We start from the raw sequence: 26,003 nt of genomic DNA on the forward strand, positions 1-26,003 counted from the left end.
CTGGCTTTAGAGGTGGAATTGGCTCACTCCCCCTCTAAACCCAGACATATTGCTTTAAAAAAAAAAATGGTTAAGTGATTCTTGTGTCCCAAATCAGAAGAGCCCTCTGATGTGGGACAGAGAAAAACCAATATTTTTATTTAAAACAGGTTGATTATAAATGTGATCTCTTTCTAAAAAAGAAAAGGGGATATGATATGGATATATAGGATATGGAGATGATAAGATTAAAGGGTAGATTAATGAACCTACTTTTAAAGAATAACTTGTTTAAAATGTTTTACATTGGTATAGATTTTGGTTCATTGATACAAACTTGAAGTTAATTTTGTTATACTCTCTCTATATATGTATATATTTCTATTCTTGTTTGAGGTGTTGTGTTTATATAACTCATTTAAAATTGTAATGGATAATTAAAAAATAGATTAATAATTAGTCATCTGTGATAATCATATCTGTAGCCATGTTAGTTAAGTCTTCTAGGTATATACATAGATATATTTCAGATAGATAGGTAATCTTCAAACACTTCATAGACCTGGAGAATATGGCATTTAAATAACTTAGAATTCTGTTGACGTGAGACACAATTGCTCCTGGCTGCACCAATTGATCCCGAGAGAATGTTGGGCTTCTAAGACATTTCCATTTGGAAGTTTGTCTTTTTGGCACAAAATGGCCTACTGGGCAAAGAACTGCCCTTGCCTTGATGGCTGACAGTACAAATGCAATGCTGTCCTTTCTGGACAAGCGGGACACAAGGAAAGCGACCACTGTACTCTGCCAAGACAGGGTAAGATGGTCTCTTAAAATTCCTGCTTCTAAAAATGGTCTGTCAGATACTCTAGGCCTGTAGCCAATTTGAATGCACCAACAATGCTGAAAAACATTAGGTGACTGTCCAGGCTGCCAGCTGTCTTGGTCTACTTTTGCAAGATTCCCGAAAGTTGCTTGCATCCATCTACCATTTCTCAGGTACCATTATGTTCCTTCTCAGGTCTTTGATGTGGTTGAAGACTAGATAGTCGTAATTTCCTCAGTTATGATAAAAGATAAGTTAGCTATAAAACCTTAAACTCACAAATATAAGATAGATAGGACATCTTCTTTAATATTGTAACTATAATTCTTGCTCGGTAATTGTTTTGTTATATGTAATTTTACCATGTTAAAGTTAAAACCTTCCTTTTTAAAAAAAGAAGAAAGGGGAAGTGCTGTGGATATCACTCTATGTAAATAAAACACTGATGGCCAATGACCAGGCAGGAGGTAGGTGGGACAAGGAGAGAGGAGAATTCTGGGAAGCGGAAGGCTGAGGGAGAGACACTGCAGCCACCGCCAGGACAAGCAGCATGTAGAGACTCTGGTAAGCCACCAGCCACGTGGCAAGGTATAGATTTATAGAAATGGGTTAATTTAAGATAAAAGAACAGTTAGCAAGAAGCCTGCCACGGCCATACAGTTTATAAGTGATATAAGTGTCTGAGTGATTATTTTAAAAGTGGATTGTGGGACTGCGGGGCTTGGGGAACCTGGAGAGAAGCCCTCCAGCTACACAGAGCCCCATCTTAAAAATCTTTATTCGGGGGTCCTGCATCCTCCCTTTTGACTGCAACATGAATTCTAATTGGTCTTAATAAAAACCCGGGGTAAATGCTGGAAGATCAGAGAAGAAGCCACTGTCACCTCTTAGCTCTCTGACTCCTAAGACCGAAAAGGGCTGAGCTCCTGTCTCTGTCCCGCCTTATCACTTCCTGTCTCCTGTCTGTACAGACCTCCAGACCCCTATGGTTAACTAGTGGCCAGCTCCACCCTCTGAGCTCCAGACAAGCTTTATTTGTTAGAGCACAAACAAAATATCTCCACACTTGCCACTTCCTGCAACATCCTTGCCTTGGGATCCCACCGCCCTCCCCTGAGCACCACCTCCCACTGTGGTAGCTCTGCGTCTTTGCTGTGGTCTGAGGAGCAGACACTTGAGAGTCAAGAAATAGAAAGGCTTTCAATTAGTCTTTATAAAGAAACTGAGTGGTTCCCATAACAACACTCTTCCCAAGATTCCGTCACTATTTCCAGCACTCTGACCTTGTGCTGTCAGTCCCTCATTAGTGTGTGGGCTAAGTGCACATTCACAGTGCTTCACAGACCTTCTGAAGCAAGGCTGGATCCTGAGTGGGACACCTGAACACAGCTTCCTGCTGAGTGGCCCACACTGTAATCCCAACACTGAGGAGGCGAGGGGAGGCAGGAAGGTCAGAAGGAACTACAAAGCAAGTTCCAGGCCATCCTGGGCTACGTGAAACCTGTGAAGGAGCCCCCAAATAGCTTGACCACACAGCAGCCATGACAGGCTTAGGGGCCTAGACACAGCTTCTGTGACAGGCTTACTGGCAGGCAACACCCAGACCCAGGAAAAGCCTTAAGCTGATACCACCCAGGGATCCACCCAGGGATGAGGAAGTACCCAACATCCCAAACATTTCAACCATTAGATACGCTGGCCAGATGCCCTTGAGTCTAGCACACACCTATTTTTGTTTTACAGATACCCCTAGACAATTTTCAGCCAATCAGGGTCCTGGACCCTGGAAATCCCTTCACCCCAACCTCTGCCATTATAAAAACTCTGCCCCCCACCCCCTGAGCTCAGGGCTCTCTGCTCTCACCGCTGCATCGGACAGACAGAGGGACCAAGCTCTGGATCCTGACATAAAGGCTCTTCACTTTTACATGCGGGATTCTGTCTCCCTGGTGGTCTTTTGGGGTCCCTATGATCTGAGCATAACAAAACCCTATCAAAATTGGAAAATAAAGGGGCTGGAGAGATGGCTCAGAAGTTAAGAGCACTGGCTGCTCTTCCAGCACCCACATGGCAGCTCACAGCTGTCTGTAACTCCAGTTCCAGGGGATCCGACACTCTCACATAAATATACATGCAGCCAGAACACCAATGTACATAAAATAAAAATAAATCATAAAAAAAAGGGCTGGGTAGTAGTATCACATGTTTTTAATCCCAGCATTCCAGAGGCAGAGGCAGATGAATTTCTGTGAGTTTGAGGACAGCCCAGTCTACAGAGTGAGTTCCAAGACAGTAAACTTATTTATTTATTTATTTATTTTATTTTATTTTACAATACAATTCAGTTCTACATATAGCCACGGATTCCCTTGTTTTCCCCCACCCACCCCTCTCCCCTTCCCCCCAGCCCACCCCCCCATTCTCACCTCCTCCAGGGCAAAGCCTCCCCTGAGGACTGAGATCAACCTGGTAGGCTCAGTCCTGGCAGGTCCAGTCCCCTCCTCCCAGGCCAAGCCAAGCGACCCTGCATAAGCCCCAGGTTTCAAACAGCCAACTCATGCAATGAGCACAGGACCCAGTCCCACTGCCTGGATGCCTCCCAAACTGTCTCACCCATTCAGAGGGCCCAATCCAGCTGGGAGCCCCTCAGCCATTGGTTCATAGTTCGTGTGTTTCCATTCGTTTGGCTATTTGTCCCTGTGCTTTATCTAACCTTGGTTTCAACAATTCTTGCTCATATAAACCCTCCTCTTTCTCGCTAATTAGACTCCCGGAGATCCATAAAACAAATTTTTTTAATGCAAATAAAAACGAGCGTTTGGAGAGATGGCTCAGTAGTGTGCTTGCTGCTCTTCCAGAAGACTAGAGTTCAGTTCCCAGCACACGTTTTGAACAGCCTGTAATTGTGACTTCAGTTCCAGGGGATGTAATACCCTCTTCTGGGCCTCCCAAGGCACTGTCACTCATTGGCACACATACATAAATACATTTTTTAAAAAAGATTTTTAAGTTATGTGTATGTGTGTGTGGGTAAGTACACATGAGTATGTTTGATCGACTAGAACTATATATATATACATACATACATACATACATACACACACACATATAGAGAGAGAGAGATGGATACACACAAACATTATATAATATATAATATATATTTATATAATATTTTAAGGAAAGAAAAAGTAAATGAACTCCATCCCAGACTTGTTCAATCAGAATCAGAATATCTGAATCTGTGGCCAATGTTTTATTAAGCCCTCTGGAGTCAGGATGACAGCTCTGCATGGTCCACGAAATCATGCAGAACGCCTGCTTCTGCTTTTAGAACTCCATAAAATCCTCCATCCTGACAGCCCCCCTTCCGGACTCCACGCTGCGTGTTCTGAAACTACAGTTCCCACAATGCCCCGAGGCTCCAGCCGCGCTCTTAGCCTACATCTCCCAAGGTGTCTTGAGAGCCAGGCCGCCCTCTTGCCGCCGCGTGAACTACAACTCCCACAATGCTCAGAGGCACAACTACCGCCCCCTAGGGCTCCAAGCGGCGCCACGTCCAGAGAGTACGGCCTCGGGTGGGGCCGGCTTGGTGCTGCGGGGCTCGGGGCTGTTTATAGCGGTTCTCCGAACTACGGTGCAGACATGGCGTCCCAGAAGGACCAGCAGAAGGATGCGGAGGTGGAAGGGCTGAGCGCCACGTGAGCGAGCAGGGTGTAACCCCCATACCCGAGATGCAGGAGTCCCGGCCCCCAGGCATCGAGCTCTCCTTTTCAGAGATGTCTCCTCAGCCCCTCACCCCTGGGAGGGACTCAGGAGTGTTAGCTCTCTCCCAGGACCTTTCCCCCTAGGGGTTCAAGGTCATCCTTAGGACCATGTGTGCTGGGATCTGGGGTCCGGGCCCCTGTTCCTGCTTGCAATTGATCTGCCCCGCCCTTCAGGACCCTGCTGCCCAAGCTGATTCCCTCCGGCGCTGGCCGAGAGTGGCTGGAGCGGCGCCGTGCGACCATCAGGCCTTGGGGCACCTTCGTGGACCAGCAGCGTTTCTCGCGCCCCCGAAACCTGGGCGAGCTTTGCCAGCGCCTGGTACGCAACGTGGAATATTACCAAAGCAACTACGTGTTCGTGTTTCTGGGCCTCATCCTTTACTGCGTGTGAGTGCCTCTGCTGCCCGGCCCCCTGTTGCCAGGCCCCGCCCCCACGAGTTAGCTGTGCCACCCCTTGTCACCAAAGGACCAGGTTTGGTCTGTATTCCTGAATCCACCCGACCTGGATGCAGTATGACCCCATGTGACGTCCAAGGCTAGAGGGGCCTGGCTGACACATCGTCAGATGCCTGAGTCTTGTCTCCCACGCTCTTCCAGGGTGACATCCCCTATGCTGCTGGTGGCTCTGGCTGTCTTCTTTGGCGCCTGTTACATTCTCTATCTGCGCACGTTGCAGTCGAAGCTTGTGCTCTTTGGTGAGAAATTCCCTGCCCGAATGGATCCCCAGGCCTCTCTGATCATAGTCTCATAGAATGCAAACCTACGAATATTTGGGACTCGAGTCTGCCCCACCGAGGTGTACACTAGAGTCTAAACTTAGTCCTTAAGGGCTCAGACATGCCAGCCTCAGCTCCCCAAACCCAGAGAGACCCCTGGAACCCCTGGCTCCTCTGTCTCCCGTAAAATGATTCAATCTTCCCAATCCCTCCCAAACCCCTTCGGAAAGCATCAGCTGCAGGTACCCACACTGGACACCAGGTGGCGACCTTATGCAGGCCTAGATCTGTCTGCCTTTCCATGCCTTGGTCCTAGTGGCGGAACTGGAAAGATACTAGGTATTTTCAGAGGAGGAAACTAAGACCTGTACGCCCAGTGGCCCCAGACTGGTACCAGGTACCACTGGGAATAAAAGTGACAGGAAAAACCCACTGAGGGGAAATCCCAGGTTTGCCAAGGCTACTAAGACAAAGTCTGGGCCCAGCAAGTTAGGTACAAGACAGAGATGGACTGGGGCAGAGGAGCGCCTGAAACACAAGAGAATTTGGAGAGAGACAGAGAGAGAGAATGGAAGGACGGAAGGAAGGAAGGAAGGAAGGAAGGAAGGAAGGAAGGAAGGAAGGAAGGAAGGAAGGAAGGAAGGAAGGAAGGGGGAGAGGGAGAGGGAGGGAGGGAGGGAGGGAGAGAGGGAGGGAGGGTCTCATTATGTAGCCTTGGCCTGCCAGGAGCTCACCAGGCTGGCCTCCAACTCACAGATTCCTCCTGCTTCTGCCTCCTGAGTGTTGGGATTAAAGGAGTGCGCCACCATGCCCTAGCCTTACAAAATTTGTTAAGCACTCAGAAGGCAGGTCCTCTGGAGGAGCAGCAGGTACTCTTAACTGCTGGGTCATCTCTCCAACCTGCACAAACCAGATTCTTGTGAAACACATCAAAGAACACATCCTCAAAACCAGAAGTGCTGGCATTTGGGAGGCTGAAGCAGGAGGATTGCTGCAAGTTCAAAACAAGCCTGGGCTTCAGAGTCTTTTTTTTAAAAAAATCAAAATAAGGGTCCGGAGAGATGGCTCAGTGGTTAAAATTGATTTCTGTTCTTGCAAAGGACCTAGGTTTGGTTCCCAGCACCCAAGTCCCCAAGTCAGGTGGGTTTCTCATCGCCACCTGTCACTCCAACTTTTGGCCTCTTCAGGCACCTGAACTCTTGTGCACATATGCCCAGACAGGGCACATGCACATAACTCAACATAATAAATAAAATCTTTAAAAATTTAAAAAAAAAAAAAAAAAAGGACAAAAATCCTTAGGTCAGACCTGGCTATGGGGCCACCGGCCTGAGATCCTGGTAACCAGGCTGGAACATGAGACTAGCCTAGTCTGAAGAGAAGTGGTCTGGGAGCTCCTAAGGGAAGCGGCACTAGAGAGCAGAGCTGGCACTGAGGAAGCAGGGTAGGGCCAGGGATGGGAGGCCCTGATGTGAGGAGTCTGTATTTTCCCCCTCGAGACAGGGTTTCTCTGTGTAGCTTTGCGCCTTTCCTGGATCTTGCTCTATAGACCAGGCTGGCCTCGAACTCACAGAGATCCGCCTGCCTCTGCCTCCTGAGTGCTGGTATTAAAGGCATGTGCCACCACCGCCCGGCAGGAGTCTGCATTATTACATAGAAGGTTCCAGAGCTTGAGACACTAGACTGATGGAGGGTGGTTCTGGTTTCCTCTGGGAGAGGGTCAGATGGAAACAGCTGCCTAATGCCATCTGTCCCCAGGCCGGGAGGTGAGCCCAGCACATCAGTACGCCCTGGCTGGCAGCGTCTCTTTCCCCTTCTTCTGGCTGGCAGGTGCTGGCTCCGCTGTCTTCTGGGTCCTGGGTGAGTAAAGGGTCTGGGTAGAGTGAGGTGGGGGGCCAGGTGAGAGAACACGCCCTGAACTACCCATGGTCCTACAGGAGCCACACTGGTGGTCATCGGCTCCCACGCTGCCTTCCACCAGATAGAGCCGACAGACGGAGAGGAACTGCAGATGGAGCCAGTGTAAAGTCTCAGGACCTGCCCGCCTCGCCGGCCACCCCATCTTCTTCTGTCTGTTGTCCTGCCTGACCTTGCCGCTCAGCTTGGAGCCTCCTCCACCTCAGGCCCCAAGCCCAGGGAGAGCCTTTGTCTTGGGAAATAAAGCTGTTACAGTTGCTACTTGGCAAATGCTTTCCTGGTATTTATAGGTAAGGAGGGAGTTTCCTGAGAAACTGGGCCTGGAGAGGTGGCTCAGTGATTCAGTTCCCAGCACCCACAAGGCAGCTCACACCTGTCTGTGACTCCAGCTGCAGGGCATCCAACATGTCTGGTCTTCTCAGGCACTTGCACTCATGTGCGTGTACATACACCTACATGTAATTAAAAATAATAAAAATTAGCTGGGTGGTGGCACATGCCTTTAACCGCAACACTCAGGAGGCAGAGGCAGGCAGATCTCTGAGTTTGAGGCCAGCCTGGGCTACAGAGTGAGTTCCAGGACAGCCAGGGCAACACAGAGAAACCCTGTTTCATAAAATAAAAATAAAGGTTGCCAAGTGTGGTGGTGCACACCGTTAGTCCCAGCACTAGAGAGGCAGAGGTTGGCAGGTGTTTGTGAGTTCAAGGCCAGCCTGATCTACATCTACATAGCCACTTCAAGGTTAGCCAGAGCTACATAGTGAGACCCCGTTGGCCAGAAAAGGCCTCCCAGAGAGGGTAAGAACCTGAACAATGATGGAGCAGCTGCCAGTTCCTTAAAGAGGAACATCCTGAGCAGCAGTGCCAGGAGGCATGAAGAACAGTGAGGAGGCAAGATAGCCGCAGCCGGTGAGTGACCTGGAGAGCTTTGGTGAGGGAGGCTGGGGCTGCAGGAGGCTTTGATTTCTATCCTGAAGAACATGAGTGAGTAACTGTTTGTGTTTCAGAGACAGCGTTTCAGGTAGCCCACATTGGCCTCAAACTCCCGATGTAGCCAAGGCTGGCCTTGAACTGATCTTCCTGCCTCCACCTCCCAAGTGCTGGGATTATTCACATGCTACCATGCCTGGTGCATACAGTGCTAGGCAAGCATGCTACGGGTTGAGCTAGCCCCAGCCCCGTGGTTGGCTTTTTCATGGACTATGTGCAGATTTGGTTATACAGGAGCCCCGATGGCTTGGGCGGGGAGGCCCAGTGTTGATCAAATGGGTAAAAAGATGCCTAGAGGGTGAGAGACTGCTGATGGGGCTGGCTTGGAGCTTCTCTGGGGTGACACTTCTGGGAGCCCCAGGGGGACATAGCTAGGCATCGGGAGAGCTGGGAGTGAGGTCTCCAAGGCCTTCCAGTGCACACAGTATACTCACCCCTGTGTCTCTCCTACGTCCATCTTCTCACTTCTGTGTCCTTCCTCAGTGGCTATCAAGGGCTTGTTGAGCACCCAGCATTGCTCTGGAATTCTGCCGCAGGCACGCAAGCCGCCAGCCCAGCGTGACAGCCCAGCTGTGTGCCTGAAAGCAGGACGGCTATGAACTTCTGTGCCTTGAAAACACCGGGCTGCAGAGATGTGAGGACCTGGGCTTGGCTCCAAGCACCCATTTCTGACTACTTAAAACTGCCTGTAACTCCAGGTCCAGGGGATCTGACATTCTCTTCTGGCTTCCAGAGGTACCCACATGTACACGGACGGACACACACACACACACACACACACACACACACACACAACTGAGACACATGAATTCTGAATGGAAAAACAGTAGACTTCAGAGACTCCATATGAAGGAAGTGTACAGTACTCATCAGTCATGTTTACATATATGTTAGGCAGCATGTCACACGCCTTTAATCTCAGCATTCAGGAGGCAGAAGCAAGCAGATCTCTGTGAATTTGAGGCCAGTCTGGTCTACATAGCTCCAGAACAGCTGTGACTATATATACGTATCTATATACATATTACATATACATATACAAAGGGGGGAGCCCAGGCTGGCCTTGAATTCTATGTAGCTGAGGAGGACTTTTTAGCTTCTGATCCTCCTGCCTCTTGCTATCAAGTCCTAGGATAGATGATAGTCTTGTACCACCATGCCTGGTTTCTGTCATGCTGGGGGAATTGAACCCGGGGCTTTATGCATACGGGATGAGCAGACTACCAAACAAGGTATAGTCAGCACCTCTCATGTATATTTAATTTTTAGTTTATGTGCATTTGTGTGAAGGTCTCAGATCTCCTGGAACGGGAGTTACAGGCAGCTGTGAGCTGTCACGTGGGTGCTGGGAACTGAACCCGGGTCCTCTGGAAGAGCAGCCAGTGCTCTCAGCCACTGAGCCATCCCTCCAGCCCCGAGCCCATTTTGTTTGTTTTTTTGTGACAGGGTCTCACTGGATAGCCCAGGCTGGCCTGGGACTAACTTTGTATCTCAGGCTGGCCTCAGATTTGTTAGAGTCCTGTGCCTTAGCCTCCCAAATGTTGGGATTACAGGCAGGGGCTGCCACCCCAGGTCTTTGATAATGTATATAAAAAAGATTCTATTTTGGTAAAATTGTTCATTTGACTTCGTGTGTGTGTGTGTGTGTGTGTGTGTGTGTGTGTGTGTGTGTGTGTGTGTGTATGAGCGCTATGTATGCGCATGCCTGTGGAGGCCAGAGGTCAAGGTCAGGGGTCTTTTCCTGTTGCTCTCAGCTTTGTTTTATGAAACAGGGCCGGCCTTTCACTGAACCTGGAGCTCACTTATTCGGCAAGACTAGCCAAATCTTCTGGTCCCTGCCTCCCCGAGGCTGGGATTGCAGACTGCACCAGCGCGCCAGGCTTTTGACACAGTGGCTGGGGATCCAGACTCAGGCTCTCATGCTTGTGCTGCAGGCCCTTGACGGACTGAGCCATCTCTCCAGCACAGCATTTCACTTTTTTTTTTTTTTTTGAGACTGGGTCTCTCTCTACATAGCCCTGACTGTTCTGGATCTCGCTCTGTAGACCAGGCTGTCCTGGAACTCACAGAGATCCACCTGCCTTTGCCTCCTGAGTGCTAGGGTTAAAGGCGTGGGCTACCACCATCCCAACTCCAAAATTCACTTTTTAAAAACATTGAGGGACTCAGCTGGGCAGTGGTGGCCCACACCTTTAATCCCAGCACTTGGGAGGCAGAGGCAGGTGGATCTCTGTGAATTCGAGGCCAGCCTGGTCTACAGAGCGAGTTCCAGGATGGCCAGAGCTACACAGAGAAACCCTGTCTTGGAAACAAACAAACCAACAAAGAGGTGGTTAAGTAAACTCAATGCTCTTCCAGAAGACCCAGATTTAATTTCCAGCAGCTACATGACAGCTCACAACTGTCTGTAATTCTATTCCCAGGGCATCTGTCATCCTCTTCTGGCTTCCTCCAACTCAAGGAAAAACATCTACATACATAAAATAAATCAAACTTAACAACAACAAAACCTTGAAGCCAGCCTGAGCTACATAGTGAGACCCTGTCTCAATTAAATAAATAAGTATAAATATCTTTATAATGTGAAGGAAGAGCTGAGCTGTAGTGGTCCACACCTTTAATCCCAGCACTTGGGTGGCAGAAACAGGTGGATCTCTCTGAGTTCGAGGCCAGCCTGGTCTACAGAGCGAGTTCCAGGACAGCCAGGGCTATGCAGAGGAACCCTGTCTCAAAAAAACAGAAAAACAAAACAAAACAAACAAACAAACAAAAAATGTGACTGAAGAGATTGGAAAGTCACATCTGTGAATCCAGGCATGGTTGGGCACATCTTTAATCCCAGCACCCGGGAGGCACTCTGTGAGTTTGAGGCCAGCCAGGGCTACACAGAGAAGCCCTGACTTGAAGGTGGAAAAAAAAAAAAAAAGCTAATCTGGCCCACAGGAGAGACTTTGACTCTAAACAAAAGACCCAAGCGAGTAAATATAGCTCAGCAGTAGAATGCTAGGGGGTAGGGAGACAGGGCTCTGTGATCTCAGGTTTCAGCATCCAATCAACCAAGCCAAGGTCTTGTGGGGTCCCATGGGAGATGGGCTGCAGGGCATAAGATCAGAGGAACAAACCTTAGCCAGAAAAGACAAGAGAGATGTGAAGTGAAAAGAGAGACAAGGAAGACAATCCGGAGGTGCTGTGTCAGCTGACTGGAAGGGACCAGGCAAAGGTGGCCTCCCCGGATTTCAGGCCTGCAACTGAGCGCCCGAGGCTGCTCTTCTAGGATTGGCCACCAGAGGGCAGACACGTGCTTCCTTCTGACTTTCTCCGGGCCTCAGCAGAGACTAGGGCAGGTTGTTGACCTGAGGCTAAGTCAAGTCTCTTGGGGATATTCAGAGGTCAGGATCTCTAGCCCAATGTTTTGGTAGCAGAGGGCATTTTAATCTGGAATTCAATGCCAGTCCTCCAGGGGAGGCTAAAGCTCTGTGGTCCATCTGGTGTGGGTAGCTGTGACATCTAGTTTATAATGGCTCTGTGATGCTGACCTCTCCAGTGAGTGGCTCGTCTGAGTTTGTTGGTGACACGTAGAAATTGAGACAGGCCTGTAGTTTTAATCTGTGTCTGACTAGTTTATTCTTACACCCTGCCCCATTCAAATAAAACAGTCTGGGGCCAGTGAGGTGGGTCCAGCAAGCTTGTTCTCTGACCTCCATTTGTGTGCCGTACAGCGCGCCTCGAGCCCATGCATAAACACATACACAAATAAATAAATCTAAGCATTTTAAAGTACAAACAAACAGGGCCTCATTGTGTAGCTCTGGGTGGCCTGGAACATCTGCCTCTGCACATCTGTCTCTGCAGATCCCTGGTTCTGGTTTTGAGTCACTGCCAAGAGCAGTGGCTTTATTGGAGATGGTCAAGACAAGAAGCCCATCTCCATGTCTCCCTTGAGTGCACCTAAGGTTGAATGGAGTGGAGACCCTGTCTCTGCGAATTCTCAGACTGAATGGGCTCAAGATCCTGTCTCCACCCACCTTATATTCCTGTCTCCACCTCCCTAGTGCTGGGATCAAAGGCATGAGCCTCCCATCACATCAATCAAAGAAAGGTGTGCACTGCCGCCTGGCCCTGTTTTTTCCTTTAGACTAGTCCAATCTTGTATAGCCCAGGGTGGCCTTGAACTCTTGATCTTCCTGCTTCCTCCTCCCAAGTGTTGGTATTAAAAGTGTGAGCCACCACGGGCCTGGCCTCTATGGTATGGTTATTAACTAGTGGCTAGCTCCACCCTCTGATCTCCAGTCAAGCTTTATTTGTCTGAACACAGACAAAATATCACCCAACACAAAGGCATGGGTATTTGGGGGGACAGTGCCATGAGTCCAAATGACTGGCTGGGAATGACAGATTTGGGGTCGGGGGCTGAGGATAGAGGTCACTTGATAGAGTGCTCACCAGGTATGCACAAAGTGGTGGGTTCCTTCCACAGTATTGCGTAAACTGGGTAGGCCACCCACACATGTAATCTCAGCACTAGGGAGATAGAGGATCAGGAGTTCGAGACCACCCTCAGCTACAGAGAGAAGTAGGGGGAAGAGGGGAGAGGGAGGAGAGTGGGAGAGAGAAAGAGAGAACAAGACAAGCTAATTTTTTTTTTTCCAGACAGGGTTTCCTTATGTATCTCTGGCTATCCTGGAACTCACTCTGTAGACCAGGCTGTCCTTGGACTCACAGAGATCCGCCTGCCTCTGCCTCCCCAGTGCTGGGATTAAAGATGTGTACCACCACTGCCTGGCAAGAAAAGGTAATTTTAAAGATAAAATGCTCCCTAATGAGTTCACATACATGCTGTACTTTGTGTAGGTCCTTTGAACGCTTTCTCAAAGTGTAACACATTTTCAATATGAAATAGGTCCTTAAACGTGCAGTGTGCATACTCAATTCCACGAGAGGCTGATACCTTACTGGGAGACCAGAACTTGAAATTATGCTTTCATTGAATATTCCTGTATAATGTAATTCTTTGTAAGTACTACCAAACAGTGTATTTTATCATTTTTCCTATTCTTTTGAAAAAGATTTTTTAAGCCAGGCTTGATGGCACATGACTTTAATCCCAGCACTTGGGAGGCAAAGGCAGGCATATCTCTGAGTTCAAAGCCAGCCTGGTCTACAGAGCAAATTCCAGGACAGCCAGGGCTATACAGAGAAGCCTTGTCTGGAGAGAAACTGAGAAAAAAAAGAGATTTTTAAATTTTATATGTATACATGTTTTATCTGCATGTATGTCTGTGGGCATGCCTTGTAGCTGTGTGGTCGCTACACGAGTGTGTGGGTTCACGCAGGTCCGTGGAATGAAGACACAGAGGCATCTTAAGAATGAATCTAGCCTATCATGGCTGCAGGGGGGTCCAGCCTCGAAGGACTGAAGCACTCTTCCCTTCACTTAGGGCATATTTATTTACTTTTTTACAGTTTAGGTAGTTAATTTCTGTACCTTCAGAGCAACCCAAAGGGAGCTCCCAGAGACCAAATGCCAGCTGCAAATTACTTGGTTTCTCAGGTACCTCGGTTTTCCGGGTTTCCTGGACCAAGTTTTGCATAGGCCTTTGATCCTTGGGGGACTCTCTGAACCTTGACTCTCAGACAAGATTCACCTAGGGCCATAAGAGAAGCAAAAGGTAAGAGAAACAAAAGGTGTGGTTAAACAAAGGAAGGATTAGGGCTAGGTGCTGCTCTTTGGAGCCAGGCCAGGAGCTCAGCAGGAATGCACTACAATGCCTACTACCTGAATCCTCAGAGGTCAGAAGAGGGCATTGGATCCTCTGGAACATAAGTTACAGAAGGTTTTGAGCTGCCATGTGGGTGCTGGGAACTGGGCCCAGGTCCTCTGCAAGAGCAGCCTGTGCTCTTAACTGCTGAGCCATCTCTCCAGCCCTTTTCTTTCTCTCTTCCTTTCTCTCTCTCTCTCTCTCTCTTTCTTTCATAGTGATTTTTCAATTCGATTTTTATGTTTATGTTTATGGATATTTTGCCTGCATGTATGTCTGTATACCATGTACAATGCCTGATGTCCACAAAAGCCAGAAAAGGGAAGGCACTGAATTAACTGGAACTGTAGTTATAGATGGTTACAAACTGTCCTATGGGTGCTGGTAGCCAAGCCCGAATCCTTTGCAAGATAAGCAACACTCTTAACCACTGAGCAATCTTCCAGCTGATTAGATTGACTTTCCCTAAGTGGACTTTAAAAATTTGTTTTCAGGTGTTAGGGAGATAATGCAGGCAATAAAGTGCTTTCCTGTGGGACTGGAGTCACAAACAGTTTTAAGTTGTCATGTGGGTGCTGGGAATTGAACCCAGGTCCTCTGGAAGAGCACCCAGTGTTCTTAACCACTGAGGCATCAATCACTCCAGCCCATGTGTTTCTTTTCTCAAGATTTTCAGCTGTTCGAATTACAGAGAGTGGAGAGATTTGCTTACAACCATAACCACCATAGTCTCAAGCCCTCCAAGACTTCCTGGGAATACAGACTTAGGGACCTTGAGTCTCAAAGAGGAATATGGTAGGAATTTGAAAACACTGAGAAGCTTGCTCTCTTGTTTCAAACTGTATAACTCTGTATCAGTGTTGCTGAGTCAATGTTAAGTGTTGCAGCTCTGAGCGGAGAGGCATCCTGGCAGGTGGGAGCCAGGGAATACCACAGAGACACTTCACACTACAAACCTCACCCAAGAGATTATTGGGAAAGACACCAGAAGGTGAGCCTCTATTTTATCAAGAAGCAGCAGAGACCTGAGCAGGAGGCAGGCTTTACATAGTTTCTTGGGGGCGGTGTTTTACAGGGTGGAGATTTCCAGGGTGGGGATTGGTGGGAGTTCTAGCTCAGAGATTGGTGGGTTTGGGGGCCCAGGGATTGGCGCCATACGAGATGTTTTTGTTTTGAGTGGCATTGACGTCTGGTTGTCTGGCATAGTAGACGGCTGAAGATTGAAGGGACTAGAATTAGGTCTCTAGTCTGAATGATATTTCACCCTCTCTTTCTTTTGTGTGTGTGGGGGCCAGGGCTAGAGGGTAACCTCAAAAAAATGCCTCCCACCTCCTTCCAGACAGGGCCTTCCTTGGCATAGATCCCTCACCTTTAAGACAAGGGCTTTACTAGCTTACCAATTAGGCTATAGCAGCTGGCCAGCAAACCCCCGGGGTCCTCCTGTCTCTGACTCCCTGGGGCTGGGATTATAGGCACACACCCATGCATCCTCTCTCCCTCCAAGCCTCCATACTAGGATCATAGGCAGGCATCTGTGCATTCGCCACATCTGACTTTTCAGGTAGCTGCTGTAGACCTTTATCAACTAAGTCACGTCTCTAGCCCTACTTTAGGGATTGTGTTCCCATTCCAGGTGACAGACAGATGGAGACACCGAGGCTGATGCATTTTCAACTCAGGGTGGTGAAAGTTGTCACTCCAGTCCTTTCCTGTCAGGGGCAGAAAATGTCCCTCGGGGTCTTTACTTTCAGGGGCATACCAGGTCCCATACCAGGCATATCAGTCTGCCCAAATGTGAGGGCACTGTTACCTGAGCGCTCCTGGAGAAGAGAGGAGCCACAAAGGCCCTCAGTAAATGCAGTCCTTGGGCTGGGAGATAGCTCATATGGCAAAATATTCACCTCGTAAGCATGTGAACCTGAGTTTGATCCCCAGCACCCACATAAAAGCCCTGCTTGGTGGTGCTTGGTGGTGTTTGGTGGTGCTTGGTGGCACATGGTGGCACACGGTGGTGCATGTTTATAATCCCAGTGCTGGAGAGAGGCAGACAGAAGGATCCTGGGGCTCTCTGGTCAGCGAAAGACCCTGTCTTAAAGAACAAGATGGATGGCTCTTGAACAATGACACCCAGCTGGGTGCACGCCTTTAATCCCAGCGCTCAGGAGGCAGAGACAGATAGATCTCTATGAGTTTGAGGCCAGCCTGGTCTACAAAGTGAGTGTTAAGCCAACCAGAGCTACACCTAAGATTGTCTGTCCCGCACCCCCCCACACACCCCCTCTCTTTTGTTTTTCAAGACAGGGTCTTACTATATATCCCTGCCTGTCCTGGAATTCACTTTTTAGATTAGGCTGGCCTTGAACTCACAGAGATCAGCCTGCTTCCACCTACTGAGTGGTGGGACTAAAGGTGTATGTCACCATACCCAGCAGACTATCCTCTCTTACACACATGAATGCACACATGTACACAGAGACACACACTCATAACAAAACACAAATACAGGGTTTTGAGGACTATATGCCTATAGTCCCAGCTGATTTGAGGCTGAGGCAAGAGGATGGCTTAGGCCCAGGAGTTTGGGACCAGCCTGGACAACGCAGACTCCATTAAAACAGAATAAAACAAAACAAAACAAAAAGAGACTAAATTTGTTATAATTAAAGTACTTCCTGGCAAGTTCTGGGTCTGCTAAGGGGAATGGAGACCATTGCAAACAGTATTGACAGTTGAAGACGTCAATGTCTAGGTCAGAAAGAACTCCCCGAGGGAGACATTGGTGGCATGCACCTATAGTCACAGCCCTTAAGAGGCTGAGGCAGATGCCAGGTGACAGTGGTGGCTCATGCTTTTAATCCCAGGATTTGGGAGGCAGAGTCAGGCTGATCTCTGAGTTCAAGGCCAGCCTGGTCTACAGAGTGAGTTCCAGGAAAGGCACCAAAGCTACACAGAGAAACCCTGTCTGGAAAAACAAAACAACAAAAATAAATGAAAAGAAAGAAAGAAAAATTTGGGCTGGAGAGATGGCTCAGAGGTTAAGAGCACTGGCTGCTCTTCCAGAGGTCCTGAGTTCAATTCCCAGCAACCACATGGTTGCTCACAACCATCTGTAGTGCTATCTGGTGCCCTCTTCTGGCCTGCAGGGATATATGCAGGCAGAACACTGTATACATAATAAATAAATAAATAAATAAATAAATAAATAAATAAATAAATAAATAAATTAAATAAATAAAGCCGGGCGATGGTGGCGCACGCCTTTAATCCCAGCACTTGGGAGGCAGAGCCAGGCGGATCTCTATGAGTTCGAGGCCGGCCTGGGCTACCAAGTGAGTTCCAGGAAAGGCGCAAAGCTACATAGAGAAACCCTGTCTCGGAGAAAAAAGAAAGAAAGAAAGAGAGAGAGAGAGAGAGAGAGAGAGAGAGAGAGAGAGAGAGAGAGAAAGAAAGAAAGAAAGAAAGAAAGAAAGAAAGAAAGAAAGAAAGAAAGAAAGAAAGAAAGAAAGAAAAAAGAAAAAAGGCTGAGGTAGGAGGATTGCTGTGAGTTCCTGGTCTGGGCAACACAGAGAGACATTTCTGGGCATAAAGAAGAAGAGGTCAGGCATGATAACACAGGCCTTTAATCCCAGCACTAAGGAGGCAGAAGCAGGCAGATATCTGTAAATTCAAGGCCAGCCTGTTGTACAGAACTAGTTCCAGGACAGCCAGGACTATATAGAGAAACCCTGTCTCAAAATAATAGTAGTAACAATAAAATATTTTAAAATAAAAATGATTTTTTTTCTTTCTCTTTCTTTTTTTTTTGAGATAGGGTTTCTCTATATAGTCCTGGCTGTCCTGGAACTAGTTCTGTAGACCAGGCTGGCCTTGAACTTACAGAGATCTGACTGCCTCTGCCTCACGAGTGCTGGGATTCAAGGTATATGCTACCATTGCCTGTAGAGAGCTGCGTACAGCCACACCCCAAAATGGCGCTGGCTTCCGCCTTCCACCCTCCCGACGGTGAGTGCTCTCTGTGAAAAACAACTCCATATTTGGCTTGGCATCATGACATGGTTTGCTCAGGCAGACGTGTACCAATTCAATAGTCCCACATGGTGTAAGGAGGTTGGCGAAGCAGGACCTATATAAGGCTGGGACAGAGCTCCTCCAGAGAGAGAAGACACTTGTTAACGGCCTGAATAAACAGCTTGAAGAAGAGCTCGGTGTTGCGTTTTCCTTGCTGGTCGAGGTGGTCTCGACAATTGCCCAGCAATGAATCTTTTTTAAAAAGACCTGATTGTAGGGCTGAAGAGAGGGCTCAGTGGTTAAGAGCTCTTGCTGCTCTTAGAAAGGAGTCGGGTTCCCAGAACCCACATGGTGGCCCACAACCATCTGCATCTCCAGTTCCAGGCACAGGACACCCTCTTCTGACCTCTGAGGGTACCAGGCAGACACATAGTGTACATGTCCACATGGAGACAAAATACTCAGACTCATAAGATAAATAATAAATCTAAAATACATATAAATCAATAGGAAAAATATTTGAACCTAGTTACTCAGATTTGATTATCTGCTATAGTTCCGTATGTCTAGTTTAACGGAGATGGTGTTTGGAGTGGGTTGTCCAGAGTGGAGTATCCAAGGTCAGTCACATTGATGCTTAATTAGGGTTGACTGACATGAAGATTCAGGTCCAGGAGATTCCGTGTATATGGATTGGGGTGGTTTAAATTTGAGGGTCTTGGTACCTAGTTCAGCGATGGCCTGACCTTGAGGCTTAGATGATGAAGTTAGTGTTTACTAGCTTGGGGTGGGGGCATCTCTGGTGCCTATTTTTTACTGGTGTTTTTAATTAATATATATATATATAATGTAATATAATATATTTTGTTTGTTTGTTTTTCGAGACAGGGTTTCTCTGTGTAACAGTCCTGGCTGTCCTGGAACTCACTTTGTTATCCAGGTTAGCCTCGAACTCACAGAGATCCACCTGCCTCTGCCTCCAAGTGCAGGGATTAAACGCGTGCGCTGCCGCCACCACCACTGGGTTTCCCATCTTTCTAATAGATCATGTCAGGAGGTGCTAGGATTTGGGCACGGATGTATCTTCTGAGGGGACCAGCATTCAGACTGCTGAGGTGGAGTCGGAGTGGAGCATCCTAAGGGAGGGTTCCTCTTGTTATGAGGCTCCTGGAGTTTGGATTAGGAATGAGTGACCTTGAGAGATGGTTTCAGGTGCCTAAAATGGGGAGGGGGCTTGACTTGCCTGCTTTGGGGCATAATGAGGTCGAATGGGCTTCTAACAATATAGGAGGCAAGTGTAGGTTGTTAACTGAGCTTTGGGGCACAAAGGCCTGGCTTTGGGAATGTCTGAAATTGAGAGATTAGGAGGTTTGTTAGGGTACTTTCTCATGAGTTGGGGTAACTGAGGTGAAAACTCTGGGTATATGCTAAGGGAAGCTGATGCTTGAGGTTCCAGAAGCCAGGGCAAGGGAGCATTAAGGCATGGTCCATATGGTGGTGCCCACCTGTAATCCCAGTACCAGGAGGCTGAGGCAGGAGGCTAGCCTGGACTACATATCATTATAATCCTGTCTCCAAACAGAAGAAACCAAACAAAAGCCCAAGGTCTTTTAGGGTATCAGTGATCTGGTCCCGATGATACTTTTGGGGGGTGATGCTGTCTAGTGAGATGACTGGAGTCAGGGACACTTGGGGCCCCTGTTCTTAGTGTAGTGTCAAAGCCCAAGGAACCGGAATGTCTGCTTTGGGGGAAACATCCTGGATGGGGCCTGATTCCAACTTGGAATTGACATTGGAGATTCAGTTACACGGTTTAAGGAGTCAATCCAAGATTGTGTTTGAGTGTATTGAAATGGGGGTCACATGAGTAGTGCAGTTGGGGTCCATTTGGCCGGACTGTGGGTGATTTACCTTAAGGCCCTGATGTCTGTTTCAGGTTCACTAAGGAGAGCCTCATGTGTTTGTCCATTTCAGGACCCTTGACTCTAATTTGGGGGGGGGGGTGACTGCTAGTTTAGGGTGACTCGTGAAGTTACTGGTACTGATTTTGGGAAGACCATTTCCATATCCTTAGGTGCATTTTGGCCTGGAGCCCTTGTTTGGGGGATGAAAGGGACCAGGAACCCCAAACCTCTCTCTGGGGTGTCTGAGGCTGGGCTACATGTAGAGAAGTGGTTGTTTATTCAGGTGATCTGAGAAAACCCAACTGGAGGCCTGGGCCCGATGCTGCCGGCTTCTCGGGGGGAGGAGGGGGTTCACACGCCTGTTTTTGTGGGTATCTAATGCGTCTTTAATAGAAAGATTAAATGGATCCTATGTCTGCTCAGAGAGCTGCTCCCAAGGCAGCACCCCACCTTCGAAACATTCAGGGGAACAGGACAATTAGGGATGACTTTCTTGGGGGGGGGTGTCACATGCCTAGAATGCATGATGCCAATAGAGACTGAGGGGTGAGGTGAGGTGGGGCGCTGCTGCGGCAGCCGGGCTGCAAGCAGGGGTTCCCGCGGGAAGCGGAGCGCAGCGGGGCAGCGGGCGGCGGGAGGGCGAGCGCTGGAGTGACAGCAGAGGAAGAAAAATGGGCCGAGAAATCAGAGTGGACGCGCTGGGGGCGCGAGTCCGGGAGCGGGTGGCGGCGAAGGCTGCGAGTGGGGGCCGCGCCTCGGCCTCCAGGGATGCCGCCCGCCCGCCTGTCGGCCCCCGCCCTGGAGGCCACATCCAGAGATCCGACCCTCTCCCTCAACTCCTCTCCAGCGCACCCCCCCGCCTGGTTCCAGCCCCCCGACCTCGGTGCAGGTCCCTTTTGGTGTGTACACGACCCCCCTCTGCGTTCCAATTCTATCCCCCCGCCAAGTTGTAGCCCCTCTCCCCATGTTCTTCTCTCCCTCCACCCACGTTCGAGACCCCACATTGGCGTTCTAGTCCTCTCGCCCGTGTTCTAATCCCCACCCCGCAGCGTTATAGCTCTTCTCCCCACGTTCATCTCCCTCTCCCAGCCTGCTTTCTAATCTTCCTGGCTTCATTCTAACCCCCCCCCCCCCGTCCCCACCGCCTGCGTTGGAACCCCTCTGCCAGAGTTCTAGTCCTCCCCCCCCCCCCGCAGCGCCTGCATTCTAGCGCCCCCCGCCTGCGTTCGAACCCTTCTGCCAACGCTCTAGTCACTCCTCCGCCTATGTTCTAATCCCGCCTGCATCCTGAGTCGCCCAGTTTCTGGGCTGTCTGGGCCCCATCACCCCTTTTCCCCTCCCTGCCCTAGGCTGCCTCCCTTTTTCTAACTCTGCCCCCTGCAATCCAACTTCCTCTTTCTCCAGTCCCCCGGGTACCCCTCGGGCCCCCCAAGTCCCTTGCCAGGGTTGCAAGCGGAAATGGGGGAGAGCGCGGCGGCGGCGGCGGGGAGGGGCGGGGCGGGGGCGGCGGCCAATGGAGCGGGAAGCAGGACAAATGAGGCCCGGCCCGCAAGGCCGACAGGCCCCTCCATCTTCCCATTAGCGCCTAATGGCCCCCCCGCTGCCGACTGATGAAGATTTATCGGCCCCGGAGCCCCCGCCCCCCGGCCCGGCCTCGCTGCACCCGGCCCCTGCCGCCCGCCCGCCCGCGGACACCTGATGAAGCCGTCACCGCGGCGGGAGGCGCAACGCACGACCTCGACCATGGCTAGGCCGAGGAGACCCTACCGGGTTGCCAGAATCCTGGGAACCAGAGAGTCCCCGACACCCGGGGACCTGCTGCCTAGGGAGTCCCAACAGAACCCCTGGGTCTGAGGGAGGAGGGCTAGGTCTGAACCCCTGGGTCTGAGGGAGGAGGGCTGGGCCTGGACCCCTGGGTCTGAAGGGGAAGCTGGGCCTGGACCCTGGGTCTGAGGGAGGAGGGCTGGGCCTGGACCCCTGAGTCTGAGAGAAGAGGGCTGGGCCTGGACCCCTGAGTCTGAGAGAAGAGGGCTGGGCCTGGACCCCTGAGTCTGAGGGGGGAGGGCTGGGCCTGGATCCCTGGTCTGAGGGAGGAGGGCTGGGCCTGGATCCCTAGGTCTGAGGGAGGAGGGCTGGGCCTAACTCTGGGTCTGAGGGAGGAGGTCTGGGGTCTGGACCCCTGGGTCTGAGGGAGGAGGTCTGGGGTCTGGACCCCTGGGTCTGAGGGAAGAGGACTGGGCTTGGACCCCTGGTCTGAGGGAAGAGGACTGGGCTTGGACCCCTGGTCTGAGGGAGGAGGGCTGGGCCTGGATCCCTAGGTCTGAGGGAAGAGGACTGGGCTTGGACCCCTGGTCTGAGGGAGGAGGGCTGGGCCTGGACCCCTGGGTCTGAAGAGGAGGGCTGGGCCTGGACTCTTGGGTCTAAGGGAGCAGAGTCTTGGAAGTTAGAACTCTTGGGTTCTTGGGAAGTCGGAAGTCGGAGACTGGGAGCTGGGACTCCTGGGCCCCAGGCTGGGAGCTTGGCATTGCGGGGGGCGGGGGGGGGGCTGGGTTGGGAGGCCCCTGATTGATTTCTGTTTACCGGCTGTCCCCGCAGGCGGAAGAGCGAATCGCGCCCCATCCATCAACAGGCTCGAAGCCTCCCTAATAAAAACATTTTACTCCTAAATGATCTCGAACTAATTAACTCAAAGTGTTAATTAAAGTTTGCGCAGACAGCATTGTCATCAGGGAGGGCGGTGGATCCATCTTCTTGAGAGAGAGACAGGGTGGGGGGGGGCATGTGGAGAAGGGGGAGTCCCCATCCCCCCCAGCTGAATTCTGCCCTCTAGGGGTTCTTGGTGTCCTCCCAGCCTCCCTTGCTTCTGCAACTGGCACTACTTTCTGAGTGTTTCTTTTTCCATCTGTCTGTCCTGGAGTCTGTGTGTCTGGTTCTGACTCCTGTTGGCAGAATGCTGTCTTCCATCATTCTAAACACCCCCTCCCCAATTAACATGGAACTTTTATGTATCTGAGTATAAAGTGGGAATCTGTGTAGACGCATGTATGTGTGTCAGAGTCTGCATGTGGACACATTTGTCAGTGAACATATGTGTTTGTGGAGATGTGGATGTGTGCGTGTGCGTGCGTGTGTGTGCGTGTGTGTGTGTGTGTGTGTGTGTGTGTGTGTGTTTTGGAGATGTATGCATGTATTAGAGTTTGTGTATGCATGAGAATTTGAGTCCAGGTGTGTGTGGACATATGTATGTTTGGATTGTGTGTGTCGAGGTTTGTGTGTGCACAGGTGTTTTGAGTCCTGGTGTGTATGGACACTGGTACGTTGGGTTGCACGTGTTGGTGCATGTGCTGGATGTGAGTGTGCAGAGCTCCCCTTGTGAGCATGTGGTGTCTGGACGTGTGTGGCCAGTGCTCAATGAGGACCTCGGGGCCCCTGCTGTCTCCCTGAACCTTGCTTGGGGAAAGGCAGGAATATAGGTCCAGGGAAAGGTAGGTGAGTGAGTGAGCAAGCTAGCTCAAGTTCACTTGTCCACCCCCTTCCCAGTCTGCCACTGCCAGAGGGGCAAGGAAGCTGGGGCCAGGACAGGCCACCAGGCCATGGGCATCGGTGGGGTGGCTGGCTGGGCGGCCCCGGTGTGAGCTCATACATCAGGGCTGACAGGCTCCGAAAGCCCCGGAATTAAAACCTAAATCGAATATTGATCACCCGCTCCGGCCGTGGCGCCCACGACGCCCTCCCCCCCCCCCAGCTGCCTCACACTTGCTCCCTGCTCCCGGCACTCAGCATCGCCTTCACCGTCTTTCTCTCTGTCTTTCTTCCCCCTTCCTGGTCACTCCTCTTTGGTTCCAGCAGGTGCCCCATCGGTCAGTGACAGAGACACAGGGACAGACATGAACAGGCCCAGACACAGAAGTAGTTAAACAGCCCAGGCCAAGCAACACACAGACAAATACAGACCGACAGACACAAGCACCCACCACAAGTCACCCCCTGCGACTCATACCAACTCGGCCACAAAGCACACAAAATCCTGTGCCCCGAGGCAGGGACACTCAGACACAGGCTTGCAGACACCTTCACACACACAAGGTCACACAGGCATGGGGTGGCGGTGACACAGGCAGACAAAAAGAGCCAGGATCAGAAGGCATAAAGTGTCCCTGCAGACAGGCATACTGAGCTGAGGACAGAGGACACAGACTCACTCTCTGCACTCCTTTTCCATTCATCCTTGGCTCCCACCATGGACATCAGGACATTACCCTTACTCCGGGTCTAAAACACACAGAGGTCCCTGGAAGAGGCTTCTGTGCCTCAACCTTACATATTCCCAAGAACTGGGGCTGATTGATGTAGGTAGACAGCCAAAGACTGTCAGTCCTCTACCTGAACCCCATAAATGAGAAAAGGGCTCCCCATGGACAGAGACAAGGACAGCACCAAGGTCACCTTGTCCAACTGTCCCAGAAGCTAGACCACCTGTGGGATGGAGGCCAGACAATAAGAAGGACTGCCTGGGACATGAAGGTTGGGAGGAAGGGGAAACTCAGGGTGGACAGGGGTGCTGCCCCAGCCCCCACCCCCACCCTGAGAAGCTTCCCCCAGCTGGGGCGGGCAGCAGCAGAGGCAGGCGGTGGTGGCTGCCGGGGAGAAGATGAATCTTTCATGAGTGATTTGCGGCCGCCTCTTCTCGTCCCGTGTTGTTTAATGTTTCAATTTGGGCGAAAGCAAAACATTCAATCAGGCGGATTAAGTGCGTAATGCGTCTCATCGCTCAATCTGTCGCCTCCGCCGGGCAGCCCGCCGGGTGGGGGGGCGGTGGATCGGGAGGGGGTGGTAGGCAGAGACACCCTGGGCCGAGGAAGCCCCTTGTCCCCAGCTCCTCTCCCGAGCTTTGCCATCAGAGCCCCTCAGCTTGGATGGCCTCCCCAGCCCGCAGTGTCTCAGGGTCCAGGTCTAGCCTGTCTTGCGCCCACATACCACCCTCTGCTCCGTCTCTGGCTGTCCGCTTGGCTTTGTTGGGCGGGGTGGGGTGGGGTGGGGTGGGGTGGGCTTAGCATCCCATCTATATTTCCGCTGTCTTTGTTCAGTTCTTTCCTGTCATTCTAGGTGTGGGCTCCTCTTTCTGCTTCAGTCCAGAGTCACGTCTCCCCATGAGTGTCTGCCCTCGCCTGTCTTCTCTCCGGCTATTCCCTGTGGCTTCCCTCTTCCTTCTACGGACCTGTCCCCAGTGTCACAGTAGCTCTACAGGTCTTGTAGCCCATCCCCTGGCTGACAACCTCTGATGCTCTTGGTATCTATCCACTGCTGCTGGTGGACCACCTCTGTCAAGTCCTTCCTCTTCTCTATTTCTCCCTCCTCCACGATCCCCCCCCCCCAAATCCACTTGTCTTTTCCTCTTTGGAAACTAGTTCTCTACCTGAGCCTGCCTGTCTGTCCCCGTTCATCTCAATCCCTATCTCTCCGTCCACCTCTTTCCTCCCTCCTCCCCCACCCACCCCCACTTCCTTCTCTAGTCTGTCTTTTCTCTTATTTGGGTCAATGCCTCGGACTTCCCTCTTGAGCTACCATGGTCAGCAACTGTCCCTTCATGAACCCAACTCCCATGTCCACTAGGGGGCAGCAGGCCCAGGCTTTTACTGCTGGGTAAGATGTCCGGGGCTGAGCAGCTTCTATCCAGATCATGCTGTGTCCAGGCCCCAGAGCTCCTCCCTCACACCCTGAACTTCAAAGCCAGCCTCCTCGCTGAAACTCAGAGGTCCAGGCCCCAGCCCTCCTTCTTCAGACCCACAGTGCCTTTCTGGACCTTCCCTCCCCCAGCTCTTCTCCCTCCAGGCAGCCTTTGACCGACTCAGGGATAAATGGAAATTTCAGCGGGGCGACTGACAGGCACTAACCAGAAATGTTGTCACCACTGCCTGTGGCTGAGACCCATGGGGCTGCCAGGCCAGGGCCCCGTAGCGTGTGCAGGCACAAGGCTTGAAACACACACAAACAGGAGTTCAGGAAACACAAGGAATGGGATGTTCACACCGATGCCAAGCCCCAGGGACTCACGTGCACAGAGACACCCCCCCCCAACCACAGCACTCACCAGCTGCTCCATCAGACTCCCTTGCCCCATCCACACACACTGAGTTTCC

At 50.8% G+C, this 26,003-nt stretch overlaps 2 protein-coding genes across 2 annotated transcripts in view; both read left to right on the forward strand.

Annotated features, from left to right (window-relative positions):
* The window catches only part of LOC114688528 (carcinoembryonic antigen-related cell adhesion molecule 1-like), an 875,221-nt gene that overhangs the window by 691,358 nt on the left and 157,860 nt on the right, over positions 1-26,003 (forward strand). The window lies entirely within an intron of this gene.
* On the forward strand, positions 4,307-7,472 carry Rabac1 (Rab acceptor 1). Its single transcript, XM_028861504.2, has 5 exons — positions 4,307-4,503; positions 4,744-4,956; positions 5,167-5,264; positions 7,044-7,145; positions 7,223-7,472. The coding sequence occupies exons 1-5, from the start codon at positions 4,448-4,450 to the stop codon at positions 7,309-7,311; spliced, it is 558 nt and encodes a 185-aa protein (XP_028717337.1). The 5' UTR covers positions 4,307-4,447; the 3' UTR covers positions 7,312-7,472.

This window comes from Peromyscus leucopus, chromosome 1 (genome assembly GCF_004664715.2).
Source record: "Peromyscus leucopus breed LL Stock chromosome 1, UCI_PerLeu_2.1, whole genome shotgun sequence".
In the NCBI taxonomy this organism is placed as follows: Eukaryota; Metazoa; Chordata; class Mammalia; order Rodentia; family Cricetidae; genus Peromyscus; species Peromyscus leucopus.

Bases quoted from the DNA above. Each gene is read 5' to 3' on its own strand.
- Rabac1 (XM_028861504.2), top strand. From the start codon at position 4,448: ATGGCGTCCCAGAAGGACCAGCAGAAGGATGCGGAGGTGGAAGGGCTG. The intron at 5,265-7,043 runs GTGAGAAATTCC...ATCTGTCCCCAG, and splicing joins GTCGAAGCTTGTGCTCTTTG to GCCGGGAGGTGAGCCCAGCA. The intron at 7,146-7,222 runs GTGAGTAAAGGG...ATGGTCCTACAG, and splicing joins CGCTGTCTTCTGGGTCCTGG to GAGCCACACTGGTGGTCATC.